The sequence below is a fragment of the Durio zibethinus genome, chromosome 9, assembly GCF_047325235.1.
Source record: "Durio zibethinus cultivar Kanyao isolate XHJ-2024 chromosome 9, ASM4732523v1, whole genome shotgun sequence".
NCBI lineage: Eukaryota > Viridiplantae > Streptophyta > Magnoliopsida > Malvales > Malvaceae > Durio > Durio zibethinus.
Window position 1 is genome coordinate 2,378,742 of NC_143170.1, and position 15,013 is coordinate 2,393,754.

General features: G+C 34.9%; 3 protein-coding genes and 1 pseudogene across 6 annotated transcripts; 1 reads left to right on the plus strand and 3 right to left on the minus strand.

Moving 5' to 3' along the window:
• The first annotated feature begins 1,347 nt into the window (after positions 1–1,347).
• LOC111305447 (vesicle-associated protein 1-2-like) lies at positions 1,348–4,468 on the plus strand. Of its 3 annotated transcripts, XM_022903013.2 has the most exons (8): positions 1,348–1,705; positions 1,800–1,870; positions 2,035–2,116; positions 2,222–2,337; positions 2,431–2,595; positions 2,698–2,748; positions 3,476–3,553; positions 4,116–4,468. In XM_022903013.2, the coding sequence occupies exons 1-8, from the start codon at positions 1,654–1,656 to the stop codon at positions 4,224–4,226; spliced, it is 726 nt and encodes a 241-aa protein (XP_022758748.2). In that variant the 5' UTR covers positions 1,348–1,653; the 3' UTR covers positions 4,227–4,468. The 3 variants fall into 3 exon arrangements, with proteins under 3 accessions (XP_022758748.2, XP_089621548.1, XP_089621547.1); XM_089765422.1 differs by having other exon boundaries at positions 1,397–1,705; positions 2,035–2,337; XM_089765421.1 differs by lacking the exon at positions 3,476–3,553 and having other exon boundaries at positions 1,513–1,705; positions 2,035–2,337.
• A 1,128-nt stretch (positions 4,469–5,596) lies between these two features.
• Positions 5,597–6,739, minus strand: LOC111305466 (uncharacterized). The gene is made up of 3 exons (XM_089765423.1): positions 6,546–6,739; positions 6,119–6,200; positions 5,597–5,917 (listed from the first exon to the last, which is right to left on the minus strand). The coding sequence occupies exons 1-3, from the start codon at positions 6,600–6,602 to the stop codon at positions 5,736–5,738; spliced, it is 321 nt and encodes a 106-aa protein (XP_089621549.1). The 5' UTR covers positions 6,603–6,739; the 3' UTR covers positions 5,597–5,735.
• Positions 6,740–8,090: 1,351 nt separating this feature from the next.
• On the minus strand, positions 8,091–8,926 carry LOC111305478 (uncharacterized; annotated as a pseudogene).
• LOC111305472 (uncharacterized) lies at positions 8,091–13,229 on the minus strand. Of its 2 annotated transcripts, XM_089765420.1 has the most exons (17): positions 13,069–13,229; positions 12,806–12,986; positions 12,651–12,702; positions 12,525–12,564; positions 12,273–12,326; positions 11,950–12,062; positions 11,778–11,843; positions 11,537–11,679; positions 11,314–11,374; positions 11,150–11,211; positions 10,537–10,641; positions 10,331–10,406; positions 10,125–10,237; positions 9,962–10,021; positions 9,474–9,877; positions 9,283–9,354; positions 8,091–8,949 (listed from the first exon to the last, which is right to left on the minus strand). In XM_089765420.1, the coding sequence occupies exons 1-15, from the start codon at positions 13,154–13,156 to the stop codon at positions 9,772–9,774; spliced, it is 1,320 nt and encodes a 439-aa protein (XP_089621546.1). In that variant the 5' UTR covers positions 13,157–13,229; the 3' UTR covers positions 8,091–8,949; positions 9,283–9,354; positions 9,474–9,771. The 2 variants fall into 2 exon arrangements, with proteins under 2 accessions (XP_089621546.1, XP_089621545.1); XM_089765419.1 differs by having other exon boundaries at positions 9,283–9,877.
• Between the last annotated feature and the right edge of the window lie 1,784 nt (positions 13,230–15,013).

Sequence of the window (15,013 nt, forward strand, 5' to 3'; positions counted from 1 at the left end):
GAAAAATCCAACAATTGAACTCTGTTACTATGACCATATTTGATAAAACAAGTCAGTCATCTATTATTGAATTCAATCTAAAAATGCTTAACCTGTATATAAAAAGTAAAAAAGGAAAAAAAAAAAAAAACCCAAAACCTTATCCTGGGAAGATCGGGGGGATAGGGATGATAATGAAGATGTGATAGAGATTGACTGGGAAAAATGCAAATTATGCAAATAAGAGACAATTGAAGAGGGGCTTATCTTGCCTCTGGGACCTAGATGTTGTAAAGAGAGTAGTAGCCTTTTAAAGTCCATCCTCAGGAATCTTTAGCCCAACTACTTCAATGATGCTCATAGAAGCACCCACCAACCAGCAATCACCAATCACCAATCACCTTCATTCTATCTCCCACCAAGATTTTATTATTTGGTCTATCCGAATCTTGGATGGATAGGTCATTGAAGCACAGAATTATTAAATTTTCAAGCCAACTTTTTGCTAATTTCCTATTGTTTTTCTTATAAAAAGTTTGTATTTTCCAACTTTATGCAGACCTAAAAGCTTTTAGCCTTACTCCATTGAATCCCACCTAAGTTTCCTTGCCACAAAGCAAATTGCCTAACTCTTAAGATTTCCATCAGGCCATGGAAAATGACTTTAGTGGCCATGAATTTTGCAAATCTAAAATGGCTTACCAACGTTTTTAATTTTGTAAAAGCTGCAAAAATTGGCAGACGATGACATTCTTTTGCACCTCTTAACAAGTTTTTTTTTTTTTTTGTTCCTGAGAAAAAATTAAACAAATTACTTCAATTTCATATGTGTTATGTAAGATTTAAATTTTTTTTAATATATAAAAATGTTTAAAAAGAGACAAAAATAAAATTTTAACCTTAATCATTTTAAAGAAAATAAAAAAATCACAAGAAAAAATTATGGGTATATAAAGATTTATGGTACATATTAGAAAGCTGGTGAAAGTTTCAAAATGCCAAATAAATTTAGATAATGTATTTAGATTTATTTTTATTTTTCCATGCTTTTACATAATTCATAAATCACAAAAACACTTTTAAAACAATTACAATTAATTACTAGTACTAACCATGATTTATCTGAATCTCATTTCAAATAATTCAATCATTGAGTTATTCAAATTAATATTGGATTAATACAAATATTTTAAAATATTAAAAATAAAATTATACTTGATACAAATATTTTTCTTAATTATATAAACTAAAATTAATGATAAAGGAATTAAAATATTCATTATAATTTAAAAAATAAAAAAAGCTAATCTTACAATTTTTTATTTTGTTTTAATTTTTTAAATTCCGATTCCAAAATTAGGAGAGAGATTTGAGAAAGAGATCAGATTCCTTTTCCTATTCCTTTCCATTCTTCTTCGACGCAATGTTCAGTATTCTCTCTCTCTCTCTCTCTCTCTCTCTCTGTTTGGAAAAGAACAAAAACATACTAATATTTCAACTGCTCAGAAAAAGACGCCAAACGCCGTCGTTTTAATTTTTGTTTTCCCTCTCGATCTCTCCGCCCAAATCTTTTTTTTTTTTTTTTTTAAAATAAGCCAAACAGATAATTTCTGTTTCCTCCTTCCTTCCGATCCTTTCCGAAGCGATTCCTTGATTAAAAGCCATTGCTTCGAAATGAGCACGGGTGACCTTCTCAGCATCGATCCTTTAGAGCTCAAGTTTCCTTGTAAGTTCTTCTTTTTTGGATCTGTGGTTTCTGTTTTTTCTAGGGTTTTAATGTTTAATTTTTGATTTTTTTTTGTTGTTTTGGTACCGAATAGTTGAGCTGAGGAAGCAGATCTCGTGTTCTCTTCAATTGTCGAATAAAACTGATAATTATGTAGCTTTCAAGGTATTCTTCATCGATGTCGAATTTCCCCCTTCAATGTTGGTGTTTGGCTGCTGAGTAAAATCAGGAATAAAGAATTAACAAAGATTCTGAACCTGAAAAGAAATCAATACCTTATTTGGATTATAATTGTAGATTTCCTTCGAGTTAATTGATTTTGCTTTCAGGTGAAAACAACAAATCCCAAGAAGTACTGTGTTCGTCCCAACACGGGGATCGTCTTGCCTCGATCTACATGCGATGTGATAGGTACATTGAATCAATTATATTTTTGCCAGATGGTTTGCGGTTTCTATCTTTATCATTATTGGCTTCTGGATTTAACTTGTAAAAGAATCTTTGGTTTGGATTTAGTTACCATGCAAGCGCAAAAAGAGGCTCCTCCTGATTTGCAATGCAGGGACAAATTCCTCCTTCAAAGTGTAAAAGCAAATGATGGTGCATCCCCAAAAGACATAACTGCGGAAATGGTATCTAACTATTTATATTACACGGTATTGTTTACTGCTTTAAGGGTTAGGATGTACATTTTATGATTTATCATGGGAATCTTCATTTTCTAGTTCAACAAAGAAGCTGGGCATGTGGTTGAGGAGTGCAAGTTGAGAGTAGTTTATGTTTCTCCACCTCAACTACCTTCACCTGTGCATGAAGGATCAGAAGAAGGGTCTTCACCAAGAGGCTCTGTTTCAGACAACGGGCATGCAAATGCTGCTGAGTTTACTAATGTACTGAGATCTTGCTGCATATGTTGTTGTTATTGCTTCTCTTGTTGTATTTACTTTATTTTTTTAGAATGCTAATAGTCTGCATTTTGTTGCTGAATGTAGGCTGCAAGAGCATTCACTGAACAGCTTGAAGCTCAAGATAAATCTTCTGAGGTAAAATCTGAATTCTGTATCTTCTGTGTCTCTGTGTGCTGCTTCATATGCATGATTTATTTTTATTTATCTTGATAGTAGTTATTTATTTTGGTATTCTGGATATGGTAAAGTCCATAATTTCTTGTCAGATATCTGCATTCCGGGAAAAACTGGTAAGAGGGTGGTTTAGAGTCAAATTCGTTTCTAATTGTTTAGACCAAAATGTATTGAGCGAGTTTAAAGCTGTAATTCAGTTGGCTGTACTGGGGCGAAATCAAGCAGTTGCATCTTTTTGGTTGAATCAGGGTGCCGTCTAAGATATATTTATAGATATATATATATATATATATAAATATATATTTATAATAGAGTCTGCTACATTTACAATTAGGAATAACTTATATTAAGTGCACTAATTGCACAATGATTACAAGAGTTGACCACATGAATAGGGAGATCTATTTTGGAAGAGATGTACCATCAATTTGTCTCTTATTCAAGTTGGGCTCACTAAATGCAGTGTCAATTAAGTTATTTTGCAGCTAGGAGGCACATGCTTTTTCCTTTGAACCCTTCTGGCAAAATTTCCCCTTATGCATGTGCGTACATAGCCAGCTTTTGCAGCATTGGGCCTGAATCTCTTTTTTTTTTTTTTTTCTTGTTAATTGACATATCTTGTATGTAACGTTGATACAGTGCAAGTATAATAAGCCTCAATATTCAATAATACTTTCTATAATTGCAGACAAGAGTTCTTATAGCAAAGCTGACTAATGAAAAAAATCATGCAATTCAACAAAATAACAAGCTTCGCCAAGACCTGGTGAGTGGAATAGGACCGTGACTATATCATATGTATTATAGTGATTATAGTGATTATTGTGATTAATGCGTAGAGTAGCATTACCTGTTCTATCCTTCCTTATTTCCTTCACAACTGATGTTCGAATATAAACAACAAAGCTCTTAGGATTTTGCTGAAAAAGTTATTCTGATCCTTTCTATACTTCCCCTGCATTTTTCTTTCATTGTGAACGACCAAGACAGTAAATTCATTGACCCTTTATCTGTGTTTTATCATCTCTTGATAATTGCTTCTAGTTATTGAAATTTTTTAGTTGACATTGATTCTTTTCATTATTTTCTTCTTAGTAGTGTACAAATCTGTTTTCCTTCTACATCTGAGACCTCAGCATGATCCCTACTCTTCCTTATTTCTTAAACAGATATCATCTTGTTTATAGCTGCTTATGATATGCAATTGAAAACTTCTATCACTGATAGACTTGTGCTTTTGATTTACTTGTCTTCCTCCCTTTTTATTACGTTCTCTTGATCTCTGAGCCATGGAAACTTCTTACATATAATAAATTACAAATGTTTAGGAACTCTTGAGGCGCGAAGGAAGCAAAAGTGGTGGTGGTGTGTCATTCTTGTTTGTCATCTTTATCGGCTTGCTTGGCATAATTATGGGATATATCATGAAGATATCATAAGCGCCTTTCAAGTAGGCTCATCTGACTATTTTTCCTCTACTTCATCTGAGAGAAATATGATGAAAAGGGAAGAACAATAGATGGTCTTGGTCTGGTGCTTCTGTTAGTTGTTAGCCTTGTGGAATTAGCAAAACTTGTTACGAGTAGGTCTTATTGTTCTTAATTTGGTAGTCGCACTTCCATTAACATGCATTCTTTCTGTAACTTGAAAACAGAGTGAATTTATCATCTTCTTTCTTCCCTTTCTTCTGCCCAGCTTTCTTTTGTGGTTCAGTTTGATAGTTTCTAAGAATGGTAATACCAGAAACTGTTAATGATCCTACACACATTTAAGTTCGACTTATTGTTACATTAAAAAAAAAAATTGTTTTTCTTGATACATATTGTACTCAATAAAAAAAAAGGATGTAATTAAGTGGACAGCTTTCTCCAACATTATTCAACAAATAAATTCCTAAACAAATTCTAGAAGAAATGTCATTGCTTGAAACGTAAATCCTCATACAAAACACTATCAAAACAAAAAAATCTGATAAGAAAGAGCTATGTCCTTCGGTGTTTTAGAAGAGATGGAATCATCTATTGCTTTAAGAAGAGTACCTGTCTCCACTCTACTTTCGAAGCTGGTCAATCTTTCACTAGTACGTACCGTTTCAGTGGCTGCTCCCTCTGTTTATCGCTCCTTCAACACTAACACTCAGGTCCTGTGAGATACTAAAGTGACAAGATCAAATCTGTGGTCAACAATGGTTTGCTTAGGATTGCAGTGCATAAGATCAAGCTTGTTTAAGAAGAGGAGATGAGGGTTCTCAACTTTGGTAAAAATGTGACTTATTATCCGGTGGATGTGGAGTTTGAACGAGGGGTTTCTAGTGATTCTGGCCTTTTGGGTCTCTTTTTTTCTTTTTTTGTCTTTATTATGTTTTTGAATTTCATGTTTTAAGGTCTCATGGAACATCGTGTATTGGATCTTTAGCTTTGGTTTCCAGGGGCAACTTGGTTGATTTTACTTTGCTTGATCTACCTCATCTACTCGTGTTTTTCCTTTTGGATTTCAAGCCTATGTCCTTCTCTCTTCTATGGAAATTCCTAATGGTATTAGGGTTTAGGGAAGCAATATTTGATACAGCCATGGATGAGACAGGGTTTTGAGATCAGTGTTGCTGAGGAATGTTATTCCTTTTGTTCCTCTGTTCATCACTCTGCTTCACTTCACCGTAAATAATCATTCAAGAAACTGTAGTATGATCAGGGTACAGTTCATATGTTATCCCATGCATGAATTGAAACATTTGGGTTTGAATCTCCTGCCCTGGCAATCGGAGCAACCGTGTTCTTAGAGGGTTTTCATTTATAAAGAAAAAGGAAAATATCTGAAATCTAAACCAACTGGCTGGGATAAAATTGGAGTAAGATCGATGCAAAGGAATTACAGCATCTTGATCATACAAACAATGTTTAGTCTCCAATCAATTACAATAACATGATACAATTTTGTCCAGGCAATGCTCAATCAGCTTCTAGTTGTTTCTTGAAACAAATTGGGCTCAAACACTTGAACACTTCTAGTGGATGCCAATCCTTTCTCTTTTCACTCTCAGAAAGATCATCTTTCACATTCCAATGAAACCCTAAATCTGCCTTAACAATAACTTTTTTATTGCTTACATCCACTATGTATTCTCTCAATCCTGCAAGTTCAGAGGTGAGAAAAAAAAATTAATATTATCTATTTTTTCCCTGCATAAAAAATCAAAATTAAAGAAGTTTGAAGGTCTGGTAGTTTATCCATTTTTAACACACCTAAGCTTTGGATTTAAAAATAAAATTTAGTTGCAAAAGTTTTAAGATAGCCTATGATGTGGGGTTTAGTTTACCATCAAAGTTCCTACCTTTCATTTTAGACACAACTTGGGAGACTTTCTTTCGACATTGAGCGCAGCCCATGTTTGCAGTCATCACTATGATCTGAAACTGAAGATTAAGGAATGTGATATCTGAATAATGGAATCAAAGTGAACTTCATTTGTCTGTACACGTTTTGGAATTTCGGCCATTCCCATATGAAATTAGCCTTTGATATGAAAATTCAGTTTAAAAACATCACAATCATGGATGAAGCATCAAAAGGAGAGGTTGCAGAAATCTGCCTAGATTAATCATAATCAAATCAAGAAAAGCAAAAGTAGAGAGACAAGCTAAAGCAAGATAACAATGATGCAGAATCGAGAAACTAAAATTATATATGAAGAATGATGAAGGAAGCAAGAAACCCATGGCTACGAACTTGATATAAAGAAAGGGACCCAGAAAACATACCGAAGGGAGTGCCAGATCCTCGAAATGTAAGAGAGTGTTCTTATTTGATGAAACCATTCATATCAATACTCTGCTCTGCTTCTTTAAATCGATTATGATGTGCTTCCTCTTTACCAGTGGCCCTCCAAATGAACTCTCTTCTCTACTCTACCAAATTTCTTGTAATTTTTATGACATCTATTTATCTTCAAACAATCAACCCTTGAGAAGAAGAAAATGATGTATGAACTACAATAAAAATGTGAAGTCGGTATTAAGAAAATGAGTTCAACTTCAGCACCGTCAGCATAATGACATTGGATAATATTTCCAGGCACTCTTCCTCATGAAAGTTTAACCACCCTAAAATTCCACTTTGAAATTCTTGGAAGGAGCATATTGGTTTGGCATGTTATGGCCACCAAACTTGTATGATTGTGGTCTTCATGTTCCATAAATTAGTATATAATTACCATTAACGTTAAAATCTTTGTTTTTCTATGACAGATAAGATTAAACTCAAGTCTACATTAGATAAATTTATTATTGATCTAAATGAACAGCGAGAAAGCTAAAAAGGGGAATGGACAAAATGATACTTTAATCTATTTTGACAGTAAACAGAATAATACTGTGGAGGAATTCTGAAAGCTTCCTGTAGTGGATGACTATGTCTTCAGGCATGTCACTGAGGAAATAAAGACATTTAGAGTTGAATTTTGTTATTGGATCTGGTCAGTGTTGAGAGGGCTTTTTCAACTAACTTCAGCGTATAATTTTGGCAAATACACCTAAAGATATGTTATAATTTACACATTCCTGCAATCTACTTGGAACAAAGTCAAAAGAGACGCACATTTATCATACATACAATCATGTACAAAGCTTATACTTAATTTTTGAATTAAAATCTACAGGTGATAATAATATCCACAAGTAAAATCTCAAAACGAGTTTCAATTTCTTTCTTTTTTTTTTTTTTTTTTGTTAAACATAAAATCATGGCTTTAAGTGTTAACAATCCACAATTTTATGCAATTCAAATACAGTTGTTATGTTTATGTCAATGATAAAATAAATTTGGTTCGTTGGCCGCCCAAGGATGTCTTCACCTTTTTCTTTTAGTTTCGTTAGACAATTAGGACTTGGATATGTTAAAAACAAAATTGTTACGTAGGAATGCAGTACAAGTACATTATAGAAAGTGCAGAGGCTAATAATAAAAATCAAATAATGCGTAAGGAGGATAAGAAGAAGGTTAAGAGAGTTTGGTATAAGCCTATTGAGAGGGGAGAGCTCATTGATTTGCCTGGATATGGGCGGAATCAAGGATTAAACAAGGATTGAAGATCAATTCTACCCATGATAACCATGAAAGAATAAACCTGCTTCTACAGGTTTTCGAAGCATGCTGTGATAAAAGCGGATGGAAACATCAAATCATTGGGGTCAGAAGGATGGATGTTGCCAACAATTGACAACCACCACATCAAGCCACATTATTTTAACATCCAAGTTAGTAATTTGATGAATAAAATGATAAATTTTCACATATAAGAATCGAAATTACCTCTTACAAAATATTTTGTGACATTAAATATTGAAAAAATTCAAAATTCAATGCTGCTCTTACAAATATCAAAAGGATTCTTAGCCCCATAAATTCATACTTACAAACATTAAACTACTAAGCTTTACCTTCTACTGCAAGCTCACCTCCTGAAAAACTTTCTATGTATTCTTCATAGCCCTACCTGTTTTGCTCTTCTCCATTAACAATGCTCGTTCTCTCTCCTTCTCCCGCATATCCCTCTTCAAACGTTCATCCCTCAACTCTTCTATTATCTTCTTCCTAGTTTTCCTTCTCTCGTACAGCTGCTACACTCTTTCTGACCCATAATTTCCACTCCTCTTCCACATCAACACTCCGCGTCTCCAGGTACCACGGCAACTTAACTCCCTTTCCAGCAATCCCATAACCCAACCTATACTTCTCATCCTCTGGCGCCACAACCATGGGTGCCACTTCCTCTTTCTTCAATTTCTTCCTCTTGAACCCATCTTTCTCAGCAGCTCCTTCCTTCTCCAAACCTTCAAAGGGGTCAAAAATCTTAATCCCTTCAAAGAGATTAAAATGACCAGATTTGGGTTCCGATTCAACAACCTCCACAGGCTCAGTAACAGGCTCCGAACCTCCAGCTTTATTTAATGGAGCGAAGAGACAAGCAGCCCGAAGCCTGTCAAGACGGAACTAATCATCCCTTTTTCTCGCCTGTTCACGCTTTAGCTGCTCTTCTTTTGCAGCGGCTTCTTCATCTTTCTGGACTTTCTCTCTGTTCTTCGTAGTTATAAACATTCCAATGTTTCTGGGGCAAAATATTTAACTCTCCATGACCTCCCATAGCTACTCAATTCTAAATTTCACCTGAAATAATCAGTGTACAATTTAGTAGGCTATTTAAAAATTGAAATTCAGGGTCACCATCAAGCTATTGTCGTCTACACCTAATTGAGAAAGGTTTAAAATTGATAAGAACTGGAATTTCAGATTAAATGCAATGGGGTTATAAAGCAAATTGAATTTCAATAGCAATAGAAATCAGATTGTAAATCAGGGACTTAAAATTATTTTTTTGGGGCAACAATTATACCCAATTCTTGTCTGGCTCTAATAATTCCACAAAGATTCAAATATCGAACAAAGAAGAAAATAATGGATCAATAAATTCCAAGAAAATATGAAAAATAGCGTGCTTACCTTGCTTAACGCTAATTTAAATGAGGTCTCCTTGTCCTTGCTTTGCTAACCAAGGAATCCAATTCACAAAAACTGAAAAGTGGAGAAGGGAAGAAAACTAGGATTTGTTTTGGAGGAAAATTCTCCGAGGAAGGACGTTATTATTAGTAGCATAATAATAATAAATAATAATAGAGGTGCACCGGATCAACCTTACTGGAGGCTTTAAAATGAGGGCACTTTCGTCGTTTCAAAGAGAATACATGAGCTGCTTTGCTGAAGAAGGCCTGGGCAGCCTAAGACTAAGTGAATTGCTCTGAACCGGAAACGATTCAAAGAAAGTGATAAAGACCTTTTATTTTATGATACTCAAAAGCCTTTAAAGTTGAATCAAACAGATTATGTGCAGTTTTACAGGCAAGTTATCCTAAATTTAAAGGCAATGCCATATCCCATAAATATTGGATCTAGGAAGAAGCTGACAGGAAATTATTTGCCTTCAACACTCTGTTAGAAAATGAAGTCACTGAGCTGCACGTTTTTCTCTTTCTCTATGTTTTTACTGACTATATATGCTCGGTCTTCCACATCTGCATTTAGGCAGTTCATCCTATGCCTGCAGCGTCAGCATAAAGACGAGCCATAAAGTTGTGTACATAAGAGGAACAACAAAGAATGTCAATGATGTTAGAAAACATACCAAGCGAAGTGATCTTCACAACAAATGGAACCCCAAATGATTGAAAGTCCAGCTCCTTTCCTGCAGTCAGCAATGACGAGCACATTTGATCAGTTACAAAGGACTTTATAATGGGCTATAAAATTTTCATTAAAGAACAATTGAAGTGGTATAGATAATTTACCAGGTTGCAGTATACATATCGTAGAACTTGTCAAAGGCCTTATCGAAGCAGTAGTGGCAAATCAAAAGATCCTTAATGTCAGTCACCTTGCACGTTGACTTACAGCATTTCACCTATTTTGATTACATGTTTTACATTATTGTCATGACAAGCATTCCAAGTGATACAGTATCTAAAGTGCACAGAAAGGAAAAGTAAATTCTCACCAGTCGCTTGAGTTTATGTGAGTAGTACTGTTTATGAGATGGATGGGTACAGATATGTTCATTCAAATGACCTGCACTGTGTTTCAAGATATCCAAGAGGAAAGATCATAAATTTCCCTTTAGTTTTACAAGACGTGAGGAAGACAAACACATAACAATTGAATTATCAGTGTGAAAAGTGAGAAGATAGAAGTTATATAGCTTACTTGTCACAAATGACAGTGCTGCAATCAAGACATGTGGCTAAGCCTATTGAGCCGCGGCATACATCACAGCTTGCCCTAGATAAGTTTTTGCCTACCTGATGGCATCTGCAGATAGAAGAGAAGCAAAAAGGAGAACTAAGCTCCCTCAGAATGAAAATTATTTTGACTTCAAACACAGCAAGGATCTTCCTTTTTTCGTCATGATGTAACATAAAGCAAGAAATCAACAACTTCCAACCAAAGAGACTAACAAATGGTGCAAATCTAGCTCATTTAGTCAAATAAAGATTGAAACTCAACAATCCCAGATTAAAACAAAGCCTTTAGATCTATAAGGCTACCATTGAAAACAAAGAATAAGTGTGAACCCTCCCCCCCCCCCCCCCCCCCCCAAAAAAAAAAAAAGAAGGAATAAATAAATAAAGGAAAAAACAAGTCTTTACCAAATCCTCCATGCAGGAGTCTAGCTGTCATACCCAAAATTGCCTTCATTTCAAGAAAAATTAAGAAAACAATATAGAACAATCCCATGCATAATAATTTTTAACTTTAACCATTTTCTTCTTTGAAAATACATAATTTCGATATATACATGAAATTGAGTTGTATAAACCTTCTGTACAGTTCAAGAAGATCTCTGGATATGGAAGTGGGCTTGCTCTGCCTCAGGGCCGCCTACATATAAAGAACACTTTACTAAGCAGAAACATGTTTTCACAGTACATAAATGTAAAGGACCAAAGTGCTTCCTTTAGCAGAAAATAAGTAATAATAAACCTGCTCAGGTGTGGTGACCAAGCAATCTTCAGCAAGGTGTCCAGGCCTCTTGCATTTCCAACTAAAACCAGAATCATTCATATTAGACTCAACAGTAATCACAACTAAATAGTAGAAACTACTTTCAAATGACATGGAAACACCTATGATGATATCTCATGCTCAAAGAAAATTCATTTTCAAATGTTATTCAGAAATACAAAGCTTAAAAAAGAAACTGTACCATTTGTAGGTACAAAGACTAGATCCCTTTTTGGACCAGCGATGGTGGTCGTAATCCCAAGTGTCCTCTGAAAGTTCGGGCAATGGATAGATAGATGCAAGTTCAGATGATGGGAGAGATGGATTTCGGTCACTCAAGGATTTCTGGCAACACAACAAATAGTACAGACTTAATATAGTGAAAACAGTAAAAATAGAGACATCCTTTTGTTACTGCAAGAAAGTTGCGAGAGCATGAGGACCTCAGTTATTTGAAGACTTTGCAAAAGAGCAGATTTGCACTCCATGCTGCAAATATCGTCATCAGTCTACAATAGCAGACACACATAACATACAAAGTTAGGGAGATTCCAGGCAGAAATAACTAAGGGTAGGAGGTGGTAAATTTTGAATTACAAAGTTCATTTATCCCACCTTATCACATATATATTCTCCATATCTACCACAAACTACACAAACAGGTTCTCCTGGAAGAGGAAAACGTTGCTCACTTCTTCTTTTAACCTGATCTACTTCATTCACATCACCTACAATAAACATAGTAAAAACAAGTGTAAAGGCCACATCTGCAACTAATATAATTTACAGCTTCATCAACCATAAGCTATCAATAAATGGAAAAAGAAACCTGGGTCATTCTGCATAAACTAGCCACTAATTCTGCCAACTCAATTTTAAATTTTTTAATATTCTAAGCAAAACATTTACGGTTAATTGAAGGAAATACAAAAACAAACCAGAATCTGGAGGATCTGGAGTTTCTTTATCGTCAGAAGAAGCACTTTTATCACCTGAATTTAAGGGAAAATGATATTCGGTAATTGCGCATACATTCAAATGAAAATATAGAGTTGCAATTCATCAAAGCTTACAAATTGAATGTTAAAAATCAATTGTTTATTAACCGAACCAACAATTGAATCTATGTTAATGTAAGATTTTCATTAATATTGGCTTTTGCTATCAAAAGTAACGTGAATTTAACTTACTTCCATAGTCTACCAAATTTACACTCGAATTGGAAGCTTGCTGCAACAAACAGAAAAAGAATTAAGAACTAAAAGAAGATAATTAAAATTCACATAAAATAAAATAAAAAGCAATCGCCAAATTACCAAAATATCGGCACTGAGTTCCTCGTAACCCTGAGTTGAACTAACTTCTCTCCTGCTCAATCAAGAACCGGATATCAAAAAAAAATTTAAAGCAATTTCACAATAAACGAAAAATTATTAAAATTTAAAATGTGAAAAATACATTAAAAACTCGCCTTCTTCTTTGAATGTAATCCTGATGAGACATAGGTCCATCGTTGTCTTCAATTTCATGGCTAACGTGAGGCGGTGACAATGGCTTACGCTCTCTCGAGCGTTTCTTGCACGCGCTTTTGTTGTCAACATGAGATTGTTCTTCGACGGGAGGAGGAGCATTTCCGGTGGCGATATTATATGCTGTGAATAGGAGGAAGGAAAGTTAAACCTATTTGGTTGGGAAGAAAAAGGAGAGAAGGAAAAACAAGAAAAGAAAATTCACCTTTTAGGTTTTGAAGAGCAGAGGAGAGACTTAAATCTTTCTTGTAAGAGAGGGAAGGGTTCTTGTAGAAATTTGATCTCGTTCCCATTTTTCTCTCTCGCTCTTTTCCTTTTCTTTTTTTTTTTTTCTTTTCTGTTTTGCCAAGGATTGATTATTAGGGAAAGGAGAGCAGCTCAGAGAATTTAAAACGATGCGTTTTACTTGAATGACAGGCAGCATTGAGAAATGAAGCATTGGTCTTGCGACCCACTGGGCCGTATTGCTTTCTCCAAGTAAAAAAGTTCAAGAGTAATTGGGCTGGTTAGAGAAAACATGGGGAGATGGGCCCTTCCTGTTTCCAGCACCTGAAGAGAAACCTCGGGGAAAATTATCCCTGGGCCCGTCAGTTAATACCGTGAGCAGAGACTATAATCTTTTTTGTTGATTTTTTCAGTGAATGAATTGGGGTATGAATTCATGTTGCTGGAGTTTAAGATCTATACAATTCCATCAAACAAGGGAAAAACATTACATCATAACAACTTGCCATAATGTGTAATGCCTCAATCTCACATTGAAATAATCTAAAATTTTACTATAATATATATCTAAAGATTTAAATTTAAATCTGTGAAATATTTTATAGAATAAAATTATAAATTTTTTTATCAAAATGGATAATACTTCGTAAGTTAGCTTTTAGATCAAAGTGGACAATTGTCTTTCACGTCATGATTCATTTGGACTGAGATAATAAACACATTTTTCCTATGTTGTTGAAGTACTGTTCCATGGGATGGGGCTGCACTGTTCCTATTTGGAAGGCTGCAATTTCTAAACTGTAGTTGCAGTTTCTATTTCTAGCTTTAATTATCACTATTTCATAAAAAGTACTTTATGATTTTCATCTGTGCTTGGTGTTTGATTCTGTACTTTATCAGATTATCCGTGTCCAAGTACTGAATCTGCTTGTCAGTTCCTGTCATTCTATGACTGGGTCGGCGTTTGGATTCTCTTATCTGGGCTGAAAAGAACATGCATTGCAAGCTAAAAACTTGAAGTAGTCCATTGGCCCTGCATCACTTTTTGTAAGAGTAATGGGGAAATCTCCACAGATTGCTGATCATCAACCGAAAGCAGTTTTGATATCTCTAATGTCATCAATAATATATGTTATGTCAGTTGTGGGCAGAAGAGAACAAAGTCACTTCTTATCCCAAAACCGAAAGGAAACTGATATAAAGCGGTCTCTTCACTTTTTTTTTTCCTGCTACACACTCAGAAGATATAGCTCACTGTCAACTGTCAAGGGATGTTAACTTTTATTAAATTTCTCTTTGTGGCTTCTGTTCCCTTTCTTTAACTCGTATATGTGCTTGATTTTTTGTTTAAAGTGATCTATCCACCAAAATTTAAGTTTAGTAGTGGACCTGTACTTTTTTCTATGTAGCTATTGCATTAAACTTTCCTGTCAACCTGTAACTACTGAGAGTTTGAGACAAGAAGATGGAATTTCTTTTCCTGCACTCAACTTATCTAGCATCGGGTAGCAATTTGTATAAAGGTGGGTTTTTGAGGGTCACTCTCAAACTTTTGTCATGATTGTTAGTTGACACTTGAGAGCAGAGTGGGGTCAGGAAAAAGCAAGCACTGGCAAAGGATTGAAATTTTGGAATGGTAAGAGGATCGGCCATGAGAGAAAATAATAGTAATAGATGGAACAAAACTGTCCCTGACTATAATATCTTTCCAATATCAAAACGTTAGACATCCATGAAAAAAAACTCAAGCAAGAAAATGCATGGTTGACCTTAATGAGTTGATCACACCAAACTGTCAAAGACGGGATAAGGGGAAAGTCTAGGAAAAAAGAAGAGAAGAAATTAAAACCCCTGATTTTGAAGCCACCCAAGATGCTCATCTAAGAGTTCATTGTGGAACCAAAGCTCCACAGAGGTGAATGGTT

What these genes read in the sequence shown, in the direction of transcription:
- LOC111305447 (XM_089765422.1), top strand. Translation starts at nt 1,654, where the DNA reads ATGAGCACGGGTGACCTTCTCAGCATCGATCCTTTAGAGCTCAAGTTT. An exon ending in AAGACATAACTGCGGAAATG is followed by an intron (nt 2,338 to 2,430) that starts GTATCTAACTAT and finishes TTCATTTTCTAG; the next exon opens with TTCAACAAAGAAGCTGGGCA. An exon ending in CTCAAGATAAATCTTCTGAG is followed by an intron (nt 2,749 to 3,475) that starts GTAAAATCTGAA and finishes CTATAATTGCAG; the next exon opens with ACAAGAGTTCTTATAGCAAA.
- LOC111305466 (XM_089765423.1), bottom strand. Translation starts at nt 6,602, where the DNA reads ATGGTTTCATCAAATAAGAACACTCTCTTACATTTCGAGGATCTGGCA. An exon ending in AGGATCTGGCACTCCCTTCG is followed by an intron (nt 6,201 to 6,545) that starts GTATGTTTTCTG and finishes CTTAATCTTCAG; the next exon opens with TTTCAGATCATAGTGATGAC. An exon ending in AGTTGTGTCTAAAATGAAAG is followed by an intron (nt 5,918 to 6,118) that starts GTAGGAACTTTG and finishes CTGAACTTGCAG; the next exon opens with GATTGAGAGAATACATAGTG.
- LOC111305472 (XM_089765420.1), bottom strand. Translation starts at nt 13,156, where the DNA reads ATGGGAACGAGATCAAATTTCTACAAGAACCCTTCCCTCTCTTACAAG. An exon ending in GAGAATATATATGTGATAAG is followed by an intron (nt 11,844 to 11,949) that starts GTGGGATAAATG and finishes CTGCTATTGTAG; the next exon opens with ACTGATGACGATATTTGCAG. An exon ending in AGTCTTTGTACCTACAAATG is followed by an intron (nt 11,375 to 11,536) that starts GTACAGTTTCTT and finishes TTCTGGTTTTAG; the next exon opens with TTGGAAATGCAAGAGGCCTG.